General features: G+C 53.6%; 4 protein-coding genes across 4 annotated transcripts; 2 read left to right on the top strand and 2 right to left on the bottom strand.

The window, feature by feature from the left end:
* Positions 1 to 210: 210 nt before the first annotated feature.
* Positions 211 to 1,555, top strand: LMH87_000299 (uncharacterized protein; the record flags this gene model as incomplete). The annotated part of the gene is made up of 6 exons (XM_056198183.1): positions 211 to 396; positions 452 to 611; positions 667 to 914; positions 976 to 1,042; positions 1,103 to 1,164; positions 1,223 to 1,555. The coding sequence occupies 6 exons, from the start codon at positions 211 to 213 to the stop codon at positions 1,553 to 1,555; spliced, it is 1,056 nt and encodes a 351-aa protein (XP_056055157.1).
* Positions 1,556 to 1,928: 373 nt separating this feature from the next.
* LMH87_000298 (uncharacterized protein) lies at positions 1,929 to 2,813 on the bottom strand (the record flags this gene model as incomplete). The annotated part of the gene is made up of 1 exon (XM_056198182.1): positions 1,929 to 2,813. The coding sequence occupies one exon, from the start codon at positions 2,811 to 2,813 to the stop codon at positions 1,929 to 1,931; it is 885 nt and encodes a 294-aa protein (XP_056055156.1).
* Positions 2,814 to 5,527: 2,714 nt separating this feature from the next.
* Positions 5,528 to 7,463, top strand: LMH87_000297 (uncharacterized protein; the record flags this gene model as incomplete). Its single annotated transcript, XM_056198181.1, has 5 exons — positions 5,528 to 5,569; positions 5,624 to 6,123; positions 6,552 to 6,597; positions 6,681 to 6,855; positions 7,174 to 7,463. The coding sequence occupies 5 exons, from the start codon at positions 5,528 to 5,530 to the stop codon at positions 7,461 to 7,463; spliced, it is 1,053 nt and encodes a 350-aa protein (XP_056055155.1).
* An 885-nt stretch (positions 7,464 to 8,348) lies between these two features.
* On the bottom strand, positions 8,349 to 10,267 carry LMH87_000296 (uncharacterized protein; the record flags this gene model as incomplete). Its single annotated transcript, XM_056198179.1, has 3 exons — positions 8,349 to 8,750; positions 9,632 to 9,919; positions 9,974 to 10,267. 3 exons carry the CDS (start codon positions 10,265 to 10,267, stop codon positions 8,349 to 8,351), a joined length of 984 nt encoding a protein of 327 aa, XP_056055154.1.
* Positions 10,268 to 13,437: the final 3,170 nt, after the last annotated feature.

Below are 13,437 nucleotides of genomic sequence, written 5' to 3'. Positions count from 1 at the left end.
CTGATTAGTGCAGATGATAGGGTTGAAGAATCAAGAGACAACTACCGTACCATAGGTATAACAAGAACAGCATCGGTTGCAACCTGGGGAGAGCCGAGCCAGTGGAGATAAACTCTTGTACCAGCACCTAGTTAGTAGACAAGCAGATGCAAACCCCCGAATGCCAAGCAACTAGTCCCTGGCGAGCACTTTATTAATATCCTCCGTTGCATGCATTGGTGTTTTGTTTCCTGTTCTCTTCACCACCGGGTCAAAAATTCCAAAATGCGCTCCATTTTGCCCTTGATCTCGCTCGCATGCAGCGTTGCTGCGAGCGGCTCCACGGCCCAGGCCACTGTCAAGCCATTTGATGCCAGCGCTCTGAGCTTGAGGGAGGTTGGCGCGCGCAACACTTTGGTAGACTCACGTTTTAAAATACGGCCTTCATAAACGTACTAATGCTTTCGAATAGGATTGGCGTATTTGGTTGGAGCAGGACGGTACCCCGATTTCTTTCTGGCATGACATTCCCCTCTATCCCCAAGGGAATGTCTCCAACATTATCAACATGTATGTCGAGATTCCGCGATGGACAGATGCCAAGATTGAAACAAAGCGAAACGAGCCTTTGAGTACGTCATATTCACTATTCCTGCTGAACTGATACTGACGAGTCTTCTTCTCAAGACCCCATCTTCCATGATGACAAGAAAAAGAAGCCTCGATTTGTCTTTAGTGTTTGGCCTCAGAAGACGTACCCCTTCAACTATGGTTCCATTCCCCAGACATGGGAGGACTCAACTATCCCCCACCCTTTTACCGGCTATATCGGCGACAATGACCCGATGGACATTTTCGACGTCAGCTCGCTGGAGCCTCCCCATGTGGGACAATTGAAGCAGGTCAAGGTCCTAGGCGGACTGGCAATGATTGATGTATGCTTTCCCCCCATTGGCTGGATATGTACGAGGAACTGACATGATTTGCGACCACAAGGAAAACACAACCGACTGGAAAGTCCTCGCCATCGATGTCAAGGATCCCATTGCTTCGCTGGTGACCAGTATGTTTTGTTGACGAAACCCAGCCCCCGGCTAAAACGTGCGACTGACATACCCATCAGCTGTTGATGATTTGGAGAAATTCCGACCCGGAAGTAAACAGACATTTTACGACTGGTTCATTGTGAGTAGCCAAGTCGCTTCATTGAGATGACCTGCAGCACCCTAACCCTTCCGTGCAGTACTACAAGGTCATCAAGGGCTCGGGCAAGAACTTCATCTACGGTGACAAGTTCCAGGATCCGGACACCATGCTCGCGATGATTCGCGAGAGTAACGAATTTTGGCGCAAGCTGATGCGTGGCGAAACGAAAAAGGAAAAGATCAACCGCGACCAGACGTCGAACCCGCGTTGGTGCAAGACGTTCGTCGCCTCAAGCAACGCTACCGCCAAATTTAACATTCCGGCGAAGAGCAACGTCCTGCCCCCGGCCGAGAGGCCTGCGCAGTACGACCGCTGGTATTATCTCGACAAGGACTTCAACATTGCGCCGGGACAGGTGATTGAAGAGTGATGCGCTTCTACACCGCGCAAAACATATGGAAAGCAGGTAGACCAAGGAAGGAACAGCAACCAAAAAACTTCCTATTGAATTCGACACAGGGTTTGTGTCTTCCACGTACACTATGTATACTGCCGTCTTGCGTGCGCGCTTTCCATGACTGCACTATATCCTGTCGAGCGAGCGCTCCACTAGACTCAGTCCAATAGGCTCAACTGTACTTTTAAAGGCTGATACTTTTCAACTTTGCTTAGAAAGAATTGGAATTTTTGTTCAGCAAGGCATATACGCGCCATCATCTTCGGCCTAGTAATGGGACTCATGAATCACATCGAACAGTATCGCGGCAATAATTTGGAGGGCCGTATAAGTCAATAACCGCCCTTTAGTTCTTGACAGGCACACCGGAAAAAATCCTGCAGCGGAACTTTTTGCCGTTTTCACCCTGTAGGGCGTTGCGCGTCAGGAGAAACATGTTCCTGTCAATCGCCAGACTGACGTGACCAGCCACGTCAAGCGGGCAGACGTCTTGGGTATATACATTAAACACGCCGGGCTCGTCGACAAAGGAGGCCGTTCCGGCCGGCGTGACAACGGTGTCGTACTTTGATGCAATAATGGTGACCTTGTTTCCGGGCTGGACGATAGGGCCGTCGTTGAGCTCCCTGACCGCATCACCACCGGGAGATATGCCGGTGCAGAAAGCGCAGCCAACGGCATCGAGAACACCGTCGACCAGAGGACGGATACCGAGCAGATTGGCAATGTCCAAAAGGTTGCTCAGGTCGGTGCCGTGAGTCACCGGCGCGATGCCCACAATCTTGTCAATCTTGTCACTCATCTTCCGGACCTTGGCGACGTAGAGAGCCTGCAGGCCACCTTCGGAGTGGCCGACAAGGTCGGCCTTTTTGGCACCCGTCTTCTCGAGCACCTCGTTGATCAAGTCGACAATCTCCTGCGACGACTCGGCGATAGGCTTCAGGCCGCCGACAATGGGGAACTCGCGGTATTCGCCATAGGTCAGGCCGTACGTACAGTAGCCCTGGGGCCGGAGCCACTTCTCCAAGAAGTTGAGGTCGAGGTTGCGGTTGACGAATAGGCCGTGTAGCATGATGACTGGGTTCTTGTCGGACTTGCAGCTGAAGTCGTTGGTGGCTATAAACCGCGGCTCGAGATCGGCGCGGATATCCAGACTCTCAATCTCCACTGGAATAGCGTGGACGGTGCTGAGGCATGCCGCGGCGACGGCAAGAATAGCAGCGACGCGCATCTTGATGAGGATGGGGATATGAAAGTATGAACTTTGGCGAGACTGGTCAAGATGGCAATTATTCCAGCGCTGGAAGGAACAAAAACACCGATCAACGAGGTGCAGATCAGCAACTTATGTAGCTGCCGACTGGGGTCTTGCCAATAAGAAATGTAGCTGGTATCAGTGTCTAGGCCATCTACACCTCGAGGCGGCACAGTGCCGGTACTTAGTTAGCCGAAGCCCGCTCCTAAATCTACATTTGCGTTCGTTTACTGGCTATTGTTTCACCTCGTATGGGCGGCACACACAATCCGTAGTATAAGCTGCTAGCTCTTAAGTTCTCGCGACCTGGATGTCGTACAGCTGGCTAGCCGACCTTGGCAGATGGGGCCGGCTGTGGAATGATGTGTCGCTCGCATTAGCAGAAGTACCACAATGAAAGTCGAGTCCTGACGAATCTAGGTCGAGATTTGACATGTCTAGGTCAGGAAATACCTATTATAGTTCAGCACCACTTCTAGACCAACTAAAGCGTATCCTTCTACCACTTCAAGTCCACCATCGCCGTACCATCGCAGTACCAGTAGCCCAGCTTAGTTCCAATGACACAGCTAGTAGCTCTTTTATTGTAAGTCAAACTTTAGCCGCTTAAAGCCTTATAGCGCTAAGTAAAGGTAAACACTAGCTAATAGCCCACTATTGGCCTAATCAAATCCCGCTAGGAGGGAGACCAAAAAGGCCACTCAAAGCACTATTGCAGAGGCTATTAATGCGTGTGATGAGGGCCTAGAGGCGCGCCGCAAGAGCTCCAAACAACACAAGTGACCATCATGTATGCGCGTCCCCGCCCTTCCCTGTCTTGTAGTTCCTGGCCTGGACTTGTCCAGTTTTGACCCAGATCCCTTAGGGCTCGTGAAAGTTTAGAAGGAATAGTGCGAAAAAGGAAGGTGCCAAGATGAACAAGACTTTGAACTACGGCAAGTGGTATGAGGAATCCCCCGCACGCCTTCCGGCACAAGCCATGGATGAGAATCTCACCAATTTTGGCTGTGGCAGTTGGATCTCAGTAATGTGCTGTCCTGATGCTGCAACAGACCAAAGAGAAAGTTTCGTCGGGTAGAGTAGCTGCGGCGCCGTTGCATCGGTCAAAAGGACGCACACAGAGCATATTCGACGTCGACAGGGTCAAATGCTGCCCGACGACGCCCGTCCAACCTGGCCAAGACGCGGGGTGCTTGGCACGCCATCCCGCACTGGAAAATTTAAAATGCACATCATTTGCTGAAGTTTCCCGCGATTGCGGGCCACGGGGATTGGCCACTGCTACATTGGATAATTGGCAAGACTGCGGCCGGGCCAAGTCAAAGTTGAGCTGTGCTCATGCTCATGCCGTGTCCCCGCATTCACTCCGCCGATGCAAGATCACCTTTCCCACCGGCATGGGACGCACCCGTTTGTAGAAGGTGAATATGGGATTTTGTATGCTACTGTAGAGTCCGTGCAGCTGGTAGCGCAGCAAAATTAGCGTGATGCGGAGTAGCTGGCAAGTGGTCCGTCCTTTATCAGCGAGACCTTGCCGAGAAACAAGGGATGGCTAGTACTTCAGCCGAGGCTGTATGCGCATTTACAGGACAAAATAGAAATGTAAAATCTTGGCCATTACTCATGCAGAGATGTATCGCAGTCGTGGCATGTGAAGCTCACCAGGCGACTCAAGGCACGGTGCGGTCACTGGGACTGTATACAAAGGTGTTTGACGAGAAGCATGGTTTGCATATCTCTCAATTACAACTATATATTTGACAGAAAATCCCTATATGGTTTTTTAATACAAGTGCTTCCACGTTGAACTTTGCGCCGTTCGCAAGCTATATACCAATCACTGTGCCGTTACCTGGCACGCAGCAATTTGCGCAGCGAAAGTATTATTGAAATAGCACTATCAGGTCACAGCATGAAAGTATCAAGCCTGTGTTCGGTGTCATTATGACGGCCGTATTTTTTTATCTCTAGAAGCAGATAGAATGGCCGAGGCTGACAGGAGTCTGAAGGATTTGCCGGGAGTCGCAAACAGCCACCGGCCTGAAGGGGTTGCGGGGAACTCGGGGATAGAGTTGCCGACTAGTTATAAAGTTTGTTTTAGTTTATAAAAGTGAGCTAAGATGCAACGATTCTCAACTGAATAGAATGAACACTCGCTTAGGGGTAACTGCTTGATTGGGACGGGTGGCTGTGCCGGCAGTACAGCGCATGCAACCTCTTGGATCATGAACCAGCCTGTTTAAAAAAACATGTGAATGTAATATAATTGTTATGCTTAATATTAAGAATTCAGGAGCTAAGCGGCACCATCCGGAATTTCCCTGCTATTATTCGGCACAACCTCTGCTCTCTCGACGGCTTCTCTAGGGGCATCCTGTAGCCCCGACATGGGGACTCAAGAACTGAAATCTGCCGTATTTTCGCGAAATTTCAGAAACAATTGGAATATTCAAAGACTTGAACATTAGTGGTATTTCACTGAACCTTTTTCTTCAAAAGCCTAGTGTACACAATGGTTGGCATCAAGATCGTGTAAGTGCTCTGAAGCGCTAGGGATTTGAACCACTTTAAGTCGTCACCCCACCAAAGCCAGCTCGACGCGTCCAGCGTCGCGGTCTTCCCCGCCAAAGCCAACTTGGAACCCTGGCTTCAACACGTTCCAAACGCTTGGAAGCCATGAAAACTTGACCATGTCATACTACGATGTCGATGCCATCCTAACAGATGCCGAAGTATGCCCTGCACATCCACCGTCCGTCTTGCACTGCTGACAAGCGCGTGCGCAGAAAGTCCCGTGCCAATTCGAGCTCGACGTTCCCTACCTCGGCCACCTCGACAACAACCCGCACGGCCTGAAGCCCGGCACGCCGCTCCTCCTGCCCCTATGGCTCGCCGAGATGCTCGCGCTCGCGTCCTCGGGCGGCGAGGACAGCCGCGCTCCGCTCACGCTCAACCTGCCGCCGTGCCTCGCCGACGCCGTCGTCGCCGCGCTCAAGGCCGACCCGCGCGCCGTGGCGCTGCGTGACCAGAGCCCGCACTTCTTCGGCGTCTGCGTCCGCATGCTCGACCTCTTTGACGAGCGCGAGCTGGGGGCGGTGCTGCGCCGCACCTTTGTCGTGCGCGCCGCCGATGTCGGCCTGCACGCGCGCAAGGCCGACGAGGGCATGGTGGCGGGCCTCGGGGAGGAGTTCCTGCGCGGGCTCGACGAGTGGGAGCGTGGCTTGTTTCGAAAGGGCCACGAGGGGATTAAGGGGGCCAAGGAGTGGTCGGATAAGGTGAAGAAGACGTAGGCGGGGGGGAGGGGGAAGGTCGGAGCACGGAGATGGACGAGATTTGTCTACAAAGACGACACACACACGGCTACGAGGCGCAAAATTTGGAGTCGCGGAATATTGGGACGTGGTAATGACATATACCCTGACAGCTGGGATGGCTGCTTGCCGAAAAATCGAATAACGAATGATGTCTCACAATTAACGTTTCAAAATATGCAATGCCCTTGTCGTGAATCGCCGTGGTTTCTGTCGGGCTGCAATCACTAGGATGCTGAGCTGTCACATTTATCAGATCGGGGTAGTCTGTCGATCGAGGCAGTGCACAGCATGCTCGGATAAAAAATTGCAGTTTTTATTTTGCTTCTTATTATGGCCTCTGAAGGGTAAATGATTGCGCTGGCAGAACACCGCCTCACTTTGGACTCTTGTCATCGCACAGCCTCCACGTTCCCACCAAGGCAAATCCCAGCATCAACCATGCCCATGTCAGCAGCATCTCGCTCATTTCCAGCCAGATGAAGTACTTGTTGGAATATTTTATAATGTGCGCCGTGCTGACGCCAAGGAGGCCGCCGAGCAGGGGCAGCCCCGACAATGCCACCCCCACGACCCCATGACGCCGCAAGGGCTGAACGGCACGCCACATCCACCACAGCAGCAGGCCTGCGATGACAAGAACACCACGCCAATGACCCTGAGCGCTGCCTTCGGAATAATCAGCCCGCACAAGGTGCCAATCACCCGTCAGTAGCCGATGAGTAAAAAGTCTCTCTGCCGTGCTTCCTCGGAGAAGGAGCTGCGCGGATGCGTGCATCCACGACGCCGCCCAGCAAGCTTCTGCATATGCGTACTCGACCTGCATGAGACACAGGCACAAGTAGACAATGCGGCAGCCATCGGTCAAGCATGCCGAAAAAGCTGTCGCTGCCGCTGTCCGCTTCGCAGCGGCCCTAGGTCCTGTGCTGCCACCGCTGCTGCTGCTCCTGCCGCCGCCGCCGCCACCACCACCACCACCGCCATCAATTCTTTGCTGGCTTCCTCGGCCCTTTGCGTCCGCCAAGGTGGAAGTGGTCGCATCAGCCAGCAAGCAGCGGTGTCGGAGAAGCGCCCTGGCCACCGCCAGCGCACACGTCTGCAGCGCCCAGAAGCCCAGCGCCGCGGCGTCCGTGGCGGCGCTCCGCAGCAGCTGCTCCTCGATGAAGTAGTGCGGCGTGGCTCTGGCCAGCTTCATGTCCTGGACGGGATGCCACCACAGAAACTGGCCGACCCAAGGCACGAGCACGCGCCGAACGTGGTTCGCCAGCACCGCCGCGACGACCAGGCCCGCCGCGACGGCATAGCCATCCGCTAGCATCGCCGCCTTGACGGGCCCGTAGAGATCGCGTGGAGCCAGAAACAGCCTCAGCTGCGTGAACAAAGGGTCGAAAAACCGGTGGGCCAGGCTATGCACGAGCACTACTCCTGCGTCGTCTCGCCGCCGTTGCCGCCGTTGCGGTGGTGGCAGTAGCCCAAGAGCCGTCGCCGCGGCCATCGCCAGAACCAGGAAAAAGAAAAGAAATAAAGAAAAAAAAAAGGCAGTTGCTGTTTCTTGTCACACAAAGGATCACTCCTGCGACGGCCGTTTCCACCCTTCCTCTCGGTTGATTGACGACGAAAATTTGGGTCGCGCACCACTCAATGTACGGCACATTAGACGATGGGAGGAGTTGCAATGCAGGTCTGCCTGTCAAGGCGCCCGCGGCGCTAGGTTCTGAACCCCTGTCTCTGATGCAAGCTGCTGCGGTTGTGGATTAGAAGCTTGCTGTGATTGGGAGGAGAGATGACGGCTTTGGGGCCCGAGAAAAAAGATAGATTAATACAACAAGCCAGTTAACTAGAAGGGGAGGTAATGGCTGGCTTGTGCTGGCAACTCGAAACATGTGTCCCAATCTGCAAGGGTCCCAGCCTAAATAACTAGACCAGAAAGTTGCCCAACCCGCGACTAATGAGCTGCCTGCGGAGACTGGTGATGCGCCCCTATGCACACGCCCCCGGAGAGGTAGCGCAGAATCATCGGAGCCCTGAAAAAAGAAAACCGGCGAAATGATGGTGATGGTGAGAGATGGCCAGTTAAATAACTGCTGTTACTGGTTGCCTTCTTCCACAGGGGAGAAAGGCCCATCCACGTAGTGCACAGGAGGACGGTGTGTTGAGACCGGACTGAGCAATTGTATTGTATTTCTATCCATCTATCTATCTATGCTGCATCATCTGGAAAATTGCACCAATCGGCAAACAATTTTCCATCTACCTCCTCTGCTGTCGCTGCAGCCTCAGCAGAAGCTAAGCTCGCGACCGAAGTAAAAGCCGGACTTGCCGCCTCATCAGCTGGCACCGGGCTCATCGCCCACGCAGACGCCGGACTTGCGGCGTCAGCCCAAGCTGGGCTTTCAACCCATGAAGTGGCCGGACTCGGGGTCTCTGTAAAGTTTGGGCTTGTCGCCCACGTAGACGCCGGGCTCGCGGCGTCAGTGGAGTTTGGGCTTGTCGCCCATGTCGAGGCCGGGCTCGGCGCCGTGTCTTCAGTGAAAGCAGGACTGCGAGCCGTCCTGCTTCCCCTTTTTCTTTTATATTTTTTTGTGATGTTTGCACAAAAGGCCTGTTCAAGAATTTCAAGTTAGCAAAAGCTCTTGCACTCATCAATGATCAACATCTGCTCAACACCCCCAAAAAGAAAATTGAGATGGAGCTGTCGTACAAGAACAGTCCGTAGCACAAAGCCATCATCCTCATCTCCGTCACTCAGGAGAAGCTGCGCCATGTATGCTATAAAAGGTCATAGCTTCCACAGGGGGAGTCGTTTGGATGAAAGGCGTTGCCCTGCGGATGGAATGCGAGGGCGGGCCAAGCAGTGAGCATCTCAGCAGTGTAGGGAGTGGCTTCTGCTTGTTCGTTGCCCGAGGGCGAAAGACCTATTCCTGTACTGTTCATGATGAAGGAATTGCAGTGGCTCGCCTGGCACTCAGCAGCGGAGAAATCGCTTGCGCCTTCAGAGGATTGCCTTTTGCCGCTGGGCTCCCGGTAAGGCGTAGCCTTTTCAAGACCGGTTCGGACATAGTCGACTCCCTCTTTCGGGGTCTTTCTGTGTGCTCTAGAGCAGTCACGGACTTGAACTTGAACCATCTTCATGTAGTAGTATTCCAGATAGCGAATCTCGGGCCAGGCACCACCGCTGCTCCCACCCTTGCTGCCGCCGTCGATATTCAGCGTGTTCTTGAAGTGGACTCGTCGGATGTGGGCAGCAGCGTTGTAGTTGATGCCGTACAACTTGCCAGACTGGCAGTTTTTGCACTCGGATATCTCGAATAGAACAGAATGGTCAGGTGTCAGGCCCTTTTCGAAAGGGTCGATTACTTGCCAACGCCATCCTTCGGCTTGATGGACCAGTTTGAAGTGCCGATCGTATTCATGATCGCCCGATAGCTCCGTCAAGCATAGATGACACTTGACCTTTTCCTCTCTCTTTCTGACTTTGCTTACCTTTTTGGCTCTCATATACTCTCTTTTCTCCGATTTCGGAGATGTGGCCGAACTCGTGCTCGGCGACGGCGCAATGGCATGTGCACGAGCATGTGCCACCGAGCGCCGAAGAGCGCGCTCTTGACGCTCCCGTGATCTTCTCTGCAGGGTGTTCGAGGACCCCGACGACGGAGATGGCCCGTTCTGTGCCATTGACGGCATTGCCGTCAGTGGTTGTTGTTGTTGGTTGATAGGCACATTGGCTTGCCAAAGCATGATAGCCTGGGTCGTTGACTGTGTCGCGTTACCCTTAGAAACAGTGTCAGAAATAGATCCATATGAAAACAGTTTGCGCAGACTTACAGAATCAGTTGGCTGTATATAAATCTGATTGGACGGGCTCTCGTCGGAGCTGTCTGCATTGCCCGCAATGGGCTGCTGGGGCGGCGTTGGCACTGCAGCCTCGACTGGACCAGTACTGCTGGTCCAAGCCGGAAAACCGCCAGTGAAGAGTTCAAAGGAGCCCTGACCATCGTGATCGTTCTGGAAATACTGTTCCAAGAAATTGTTCAAACTAGTGTCTGGGGTTTCCCCGTTGTCTGGGTTTGTGGTGCCATCATCAGGGAAGAAAATGTTTTGATGGGATTGAGAATGCATCTTTATGCTCGAAGATGTCTGTACAAGTCGGTCGTCTGGTTTTGATGGCATCGAAGCTCTCAAGGAGAAACCTCTTTTCAGAGGAGAGCCCCTCGTTTTTATAGCTGCTGGACTGTTATACAGGCTCCTCTGCATAATACTGAGAAGCAGAACAACAAGAGCGCAGTAGAGAAGGCGGCTTGGCCAGGCTTCTCAGGCCCAATGTATTACAACTTTGTATGAGTAGAACCCTTGAAGTAGTTCTGGATGGGAGACACTGTCAATTTATTCCGTGTGCGATGGCAAGAGCGTGAAAGTGACCAGGAAGGATACTGGAGGGGGCGTGTGAAGGGGCGTGCGGATGCGTTGGCAGGCACAATGTGGCTTGTGGCAATGCTTCTGCAGACTATCCACAAGGGGGTGCCAGATCTCTGCTCGGTAGAAGGGGAGGGTGATATGCAAGCCGAGGGTGTACTACTACGCATTGCAATCACCGCCATGCTTGCCTTACATGACAGGATCGAGCCTCTTCTTGAGCATGCAAGCCAGCTTGGAGCAGACTGGGGTTGGCCAAAGCCCCCGAGAGGTAACCCAGCCGCCGCCAAAGAGTACAAAAACACGTCATTATTCAACAGATTACAAAACACCAGTGGGAGAAGATACACTTCCGAGATAGAGGCTAGAAGCATGTGGTGGCCGGTTTCCTTGCTTTGAGAAACGGAGTGCGATATCGCCTTTGTGTCATTGTCGCATATTTCACCAAACCAATAATCTAAATTTCTTCCATGTGACCGATGATCTCCACCGCATATTTCGGGATACCGACCACGGGCGGACTGAACCGTTAGCTTTTCCGTATCAGGGACCGCACTGTATTGCTGGATTAGTGGTGGGAGCAAGGCTTCCAGCTGCTCCTCGCAGCGAAAGCAAGCTGAAGGGAATGTGGCGGTTCTAGGTAGCGTCGGCTCTGGAGGCACAGACTCACCCAAGAGTCAAGAGACGTGACGTAGAGCCCAAAAGCTAATAGTTACGGTCAAAGCTCACACACAACAGACGAAAACCCTCGCAACTCTTTGGATAACTAGCAGTTAACGGGCAGTAATTGTGAGCTCAAAACTTGTGCTGCGTCACTGGGGGGCCATCATGGAGCTCCAGAAAAAGCAGAGTCGTGCACCGTGTCCGACCCGTCACTGGATAGTGGCGGAGACTTGCACAAAAGGGCAGATGATCAAAACCGTGCCGCGGAGAGAATTTATCCTCTAGTACATGCATCGTATGCTTACATGGACGGTGACAAACAAGGTTACCTGATCGACGCCGTGCTCCTTCTTCGATTCAGAGACCGTCTGTTTCCTGTAATTTGGCAAGTGGGCGCGCCGCCCGCCAGCCACTAATGCTGCAACGATTGGCCATTTGCATGCAACTATGCCCCCGGGGGCCAGTGATTGACGAAACCCTGCTCCATAGAAGGATATGCGAATGCTTCTAGTGCCCTGCGAAGCACTGACCGCGTTCTCTCAGTGGGGAGTCGCCCGACCAGCTAGGGGAAGGGCCAAGAGGGCCTTGTCGGTCTCAGTATGGCGTGAGGGGGCTGGCATGGGGCCTGGTCAGCAAGGTGCTGGGGGAAAGAGCCCGTGGCTTTGGGCCGGAAGAGGGGTCCAAAACGTCGCTGAACAACTCCGACAAGCAGACAGCCAGAATGGACTCGCTAATATGCCAACCGGGGCAGCTCGCAGCCACCACCATCTGCGAAATCACGACCACCGCCGCCGCAGCGGAACCTGGGCGCTCAGCATCCGGCCCCTGCCCATGGGCCAGATGCCATGTACGACATTTTGTTTTGCTACGTCCCCTGGCCCCAGGCCTTTGCACTCTTGACTCCCAGTTGTGCAGGCTGGGCTGGTTTGGCCGTTACGGACTGTAGTCTAACGCGACCTATTACTATATTGGCTTTTCTACCACTCTTCACTGCAGCAGTCGGTTTTGCAATCATGCCATTGACGGAACACCGCTGGCCCGACCTAGGGAGTTTGCCGTGTACCGCTGCTCACAGCAGGAAGTGCATGCCGTGGAAGCAGGCTTACTAGGCCTACTGCTGGATAACAGCAGACACGCACTCCATGACAGGAATGTCGTCCACCGTTTCACGGCGACGGGTAGTTGTGGTTTTAGCAGACTCCGCGCAGGTTCTCGGCCTTGTTCCGCCCCCAGCGGTGGCATACTTCCTGGGAGACGGAGAGCACAGACGTGGCCGCTGGAGGGAGGCCCAGCCACGTCTGATCAAAGTCGACAACCGTGGTCGGGCAGCGGACTGTACGTCACAGCATTTTACACTTTCACGTCGGAGCTGATTGCACATCCCCTCGACGTCCGGCTTCGGAAACGCTCTACTCCGGCCCCCGAAGGCCCATGGCTGCTCACCTGACAAACCAGATGTACTCCTTTGTCGCGCCAACAACCTTGGCACCACCACCACCACCATCGCGGGAAGCAACACAAAAGGGCAATCCTGGGTGCTCGATCTACGGAATTATTAGCACGACACCAGTAGCGACGCACCCTTGACGCAGAGACCCGTCACCCCAATTCGGTGGCGGACGCTAATTTAGCAAGGCAACGGCCAGCAGATACGCTAAAGTTTACTCATGGCCAGGACAATGCAAATTGTACAAATGACGTAGGGGTTTTCCGTAAATCACCATTCTCTCCAGGTCCGGTGTGAAATTCGGACGGCTTCTTGCCGCTCAATGTCTCTTGTTTGCCCTCTTGACCCGGCTGGGGACATCTCATCACAATCAAGTGTCTCCTCCGTGCTGCTAATATTCCCGCCTCTGAGAACTATTGCGTCTCGCGAGCGCAGGGGCTTACAACAGACCCGACGCATTACACCGCATATTGCCAGCAATTCTGCAGTTACCCCTCCGTCGTCGACTTGCCATCTCATATTTTTCTGTCATGCGTCACAGTGTATGCCGCTACCCTCAAGCTCAAACCATGAATTTTTAGATTCCACGACTGCGGAAAAGTCAAGTTTCTCAGTGGCTGATGCCCAAAGTAAGACGAAGCAGTTGGCAATATCTTGGCGGTTCAGGTTACTCCGCAAAGCCAGAACGGGCCATAAGTTGCTTATCGCTTTGTAAATCCCCAGAGCCTAGAGCATTCCTCTCCCCGTAGCACTGCAGCGCAGTCCA

Source organism: Akanthomyces muscarius, chromosome 6 (genome assembly GCF_028009165.1).
Source record: "Akanthomyces muscarius strain Ve6 chromosome 6, whole genome shotgun sequence".
NCBI classification, from domain to species: Eukaryota; Fungi; Ascomycota; class Sordariomycetes; order Hypocreales; family Cordycipitaceae; genus Akanthomyces; species Akanthomyces muscarius.
This window is presented reverse-complemented; position numbering and strand designations above follow the sequence as displayed.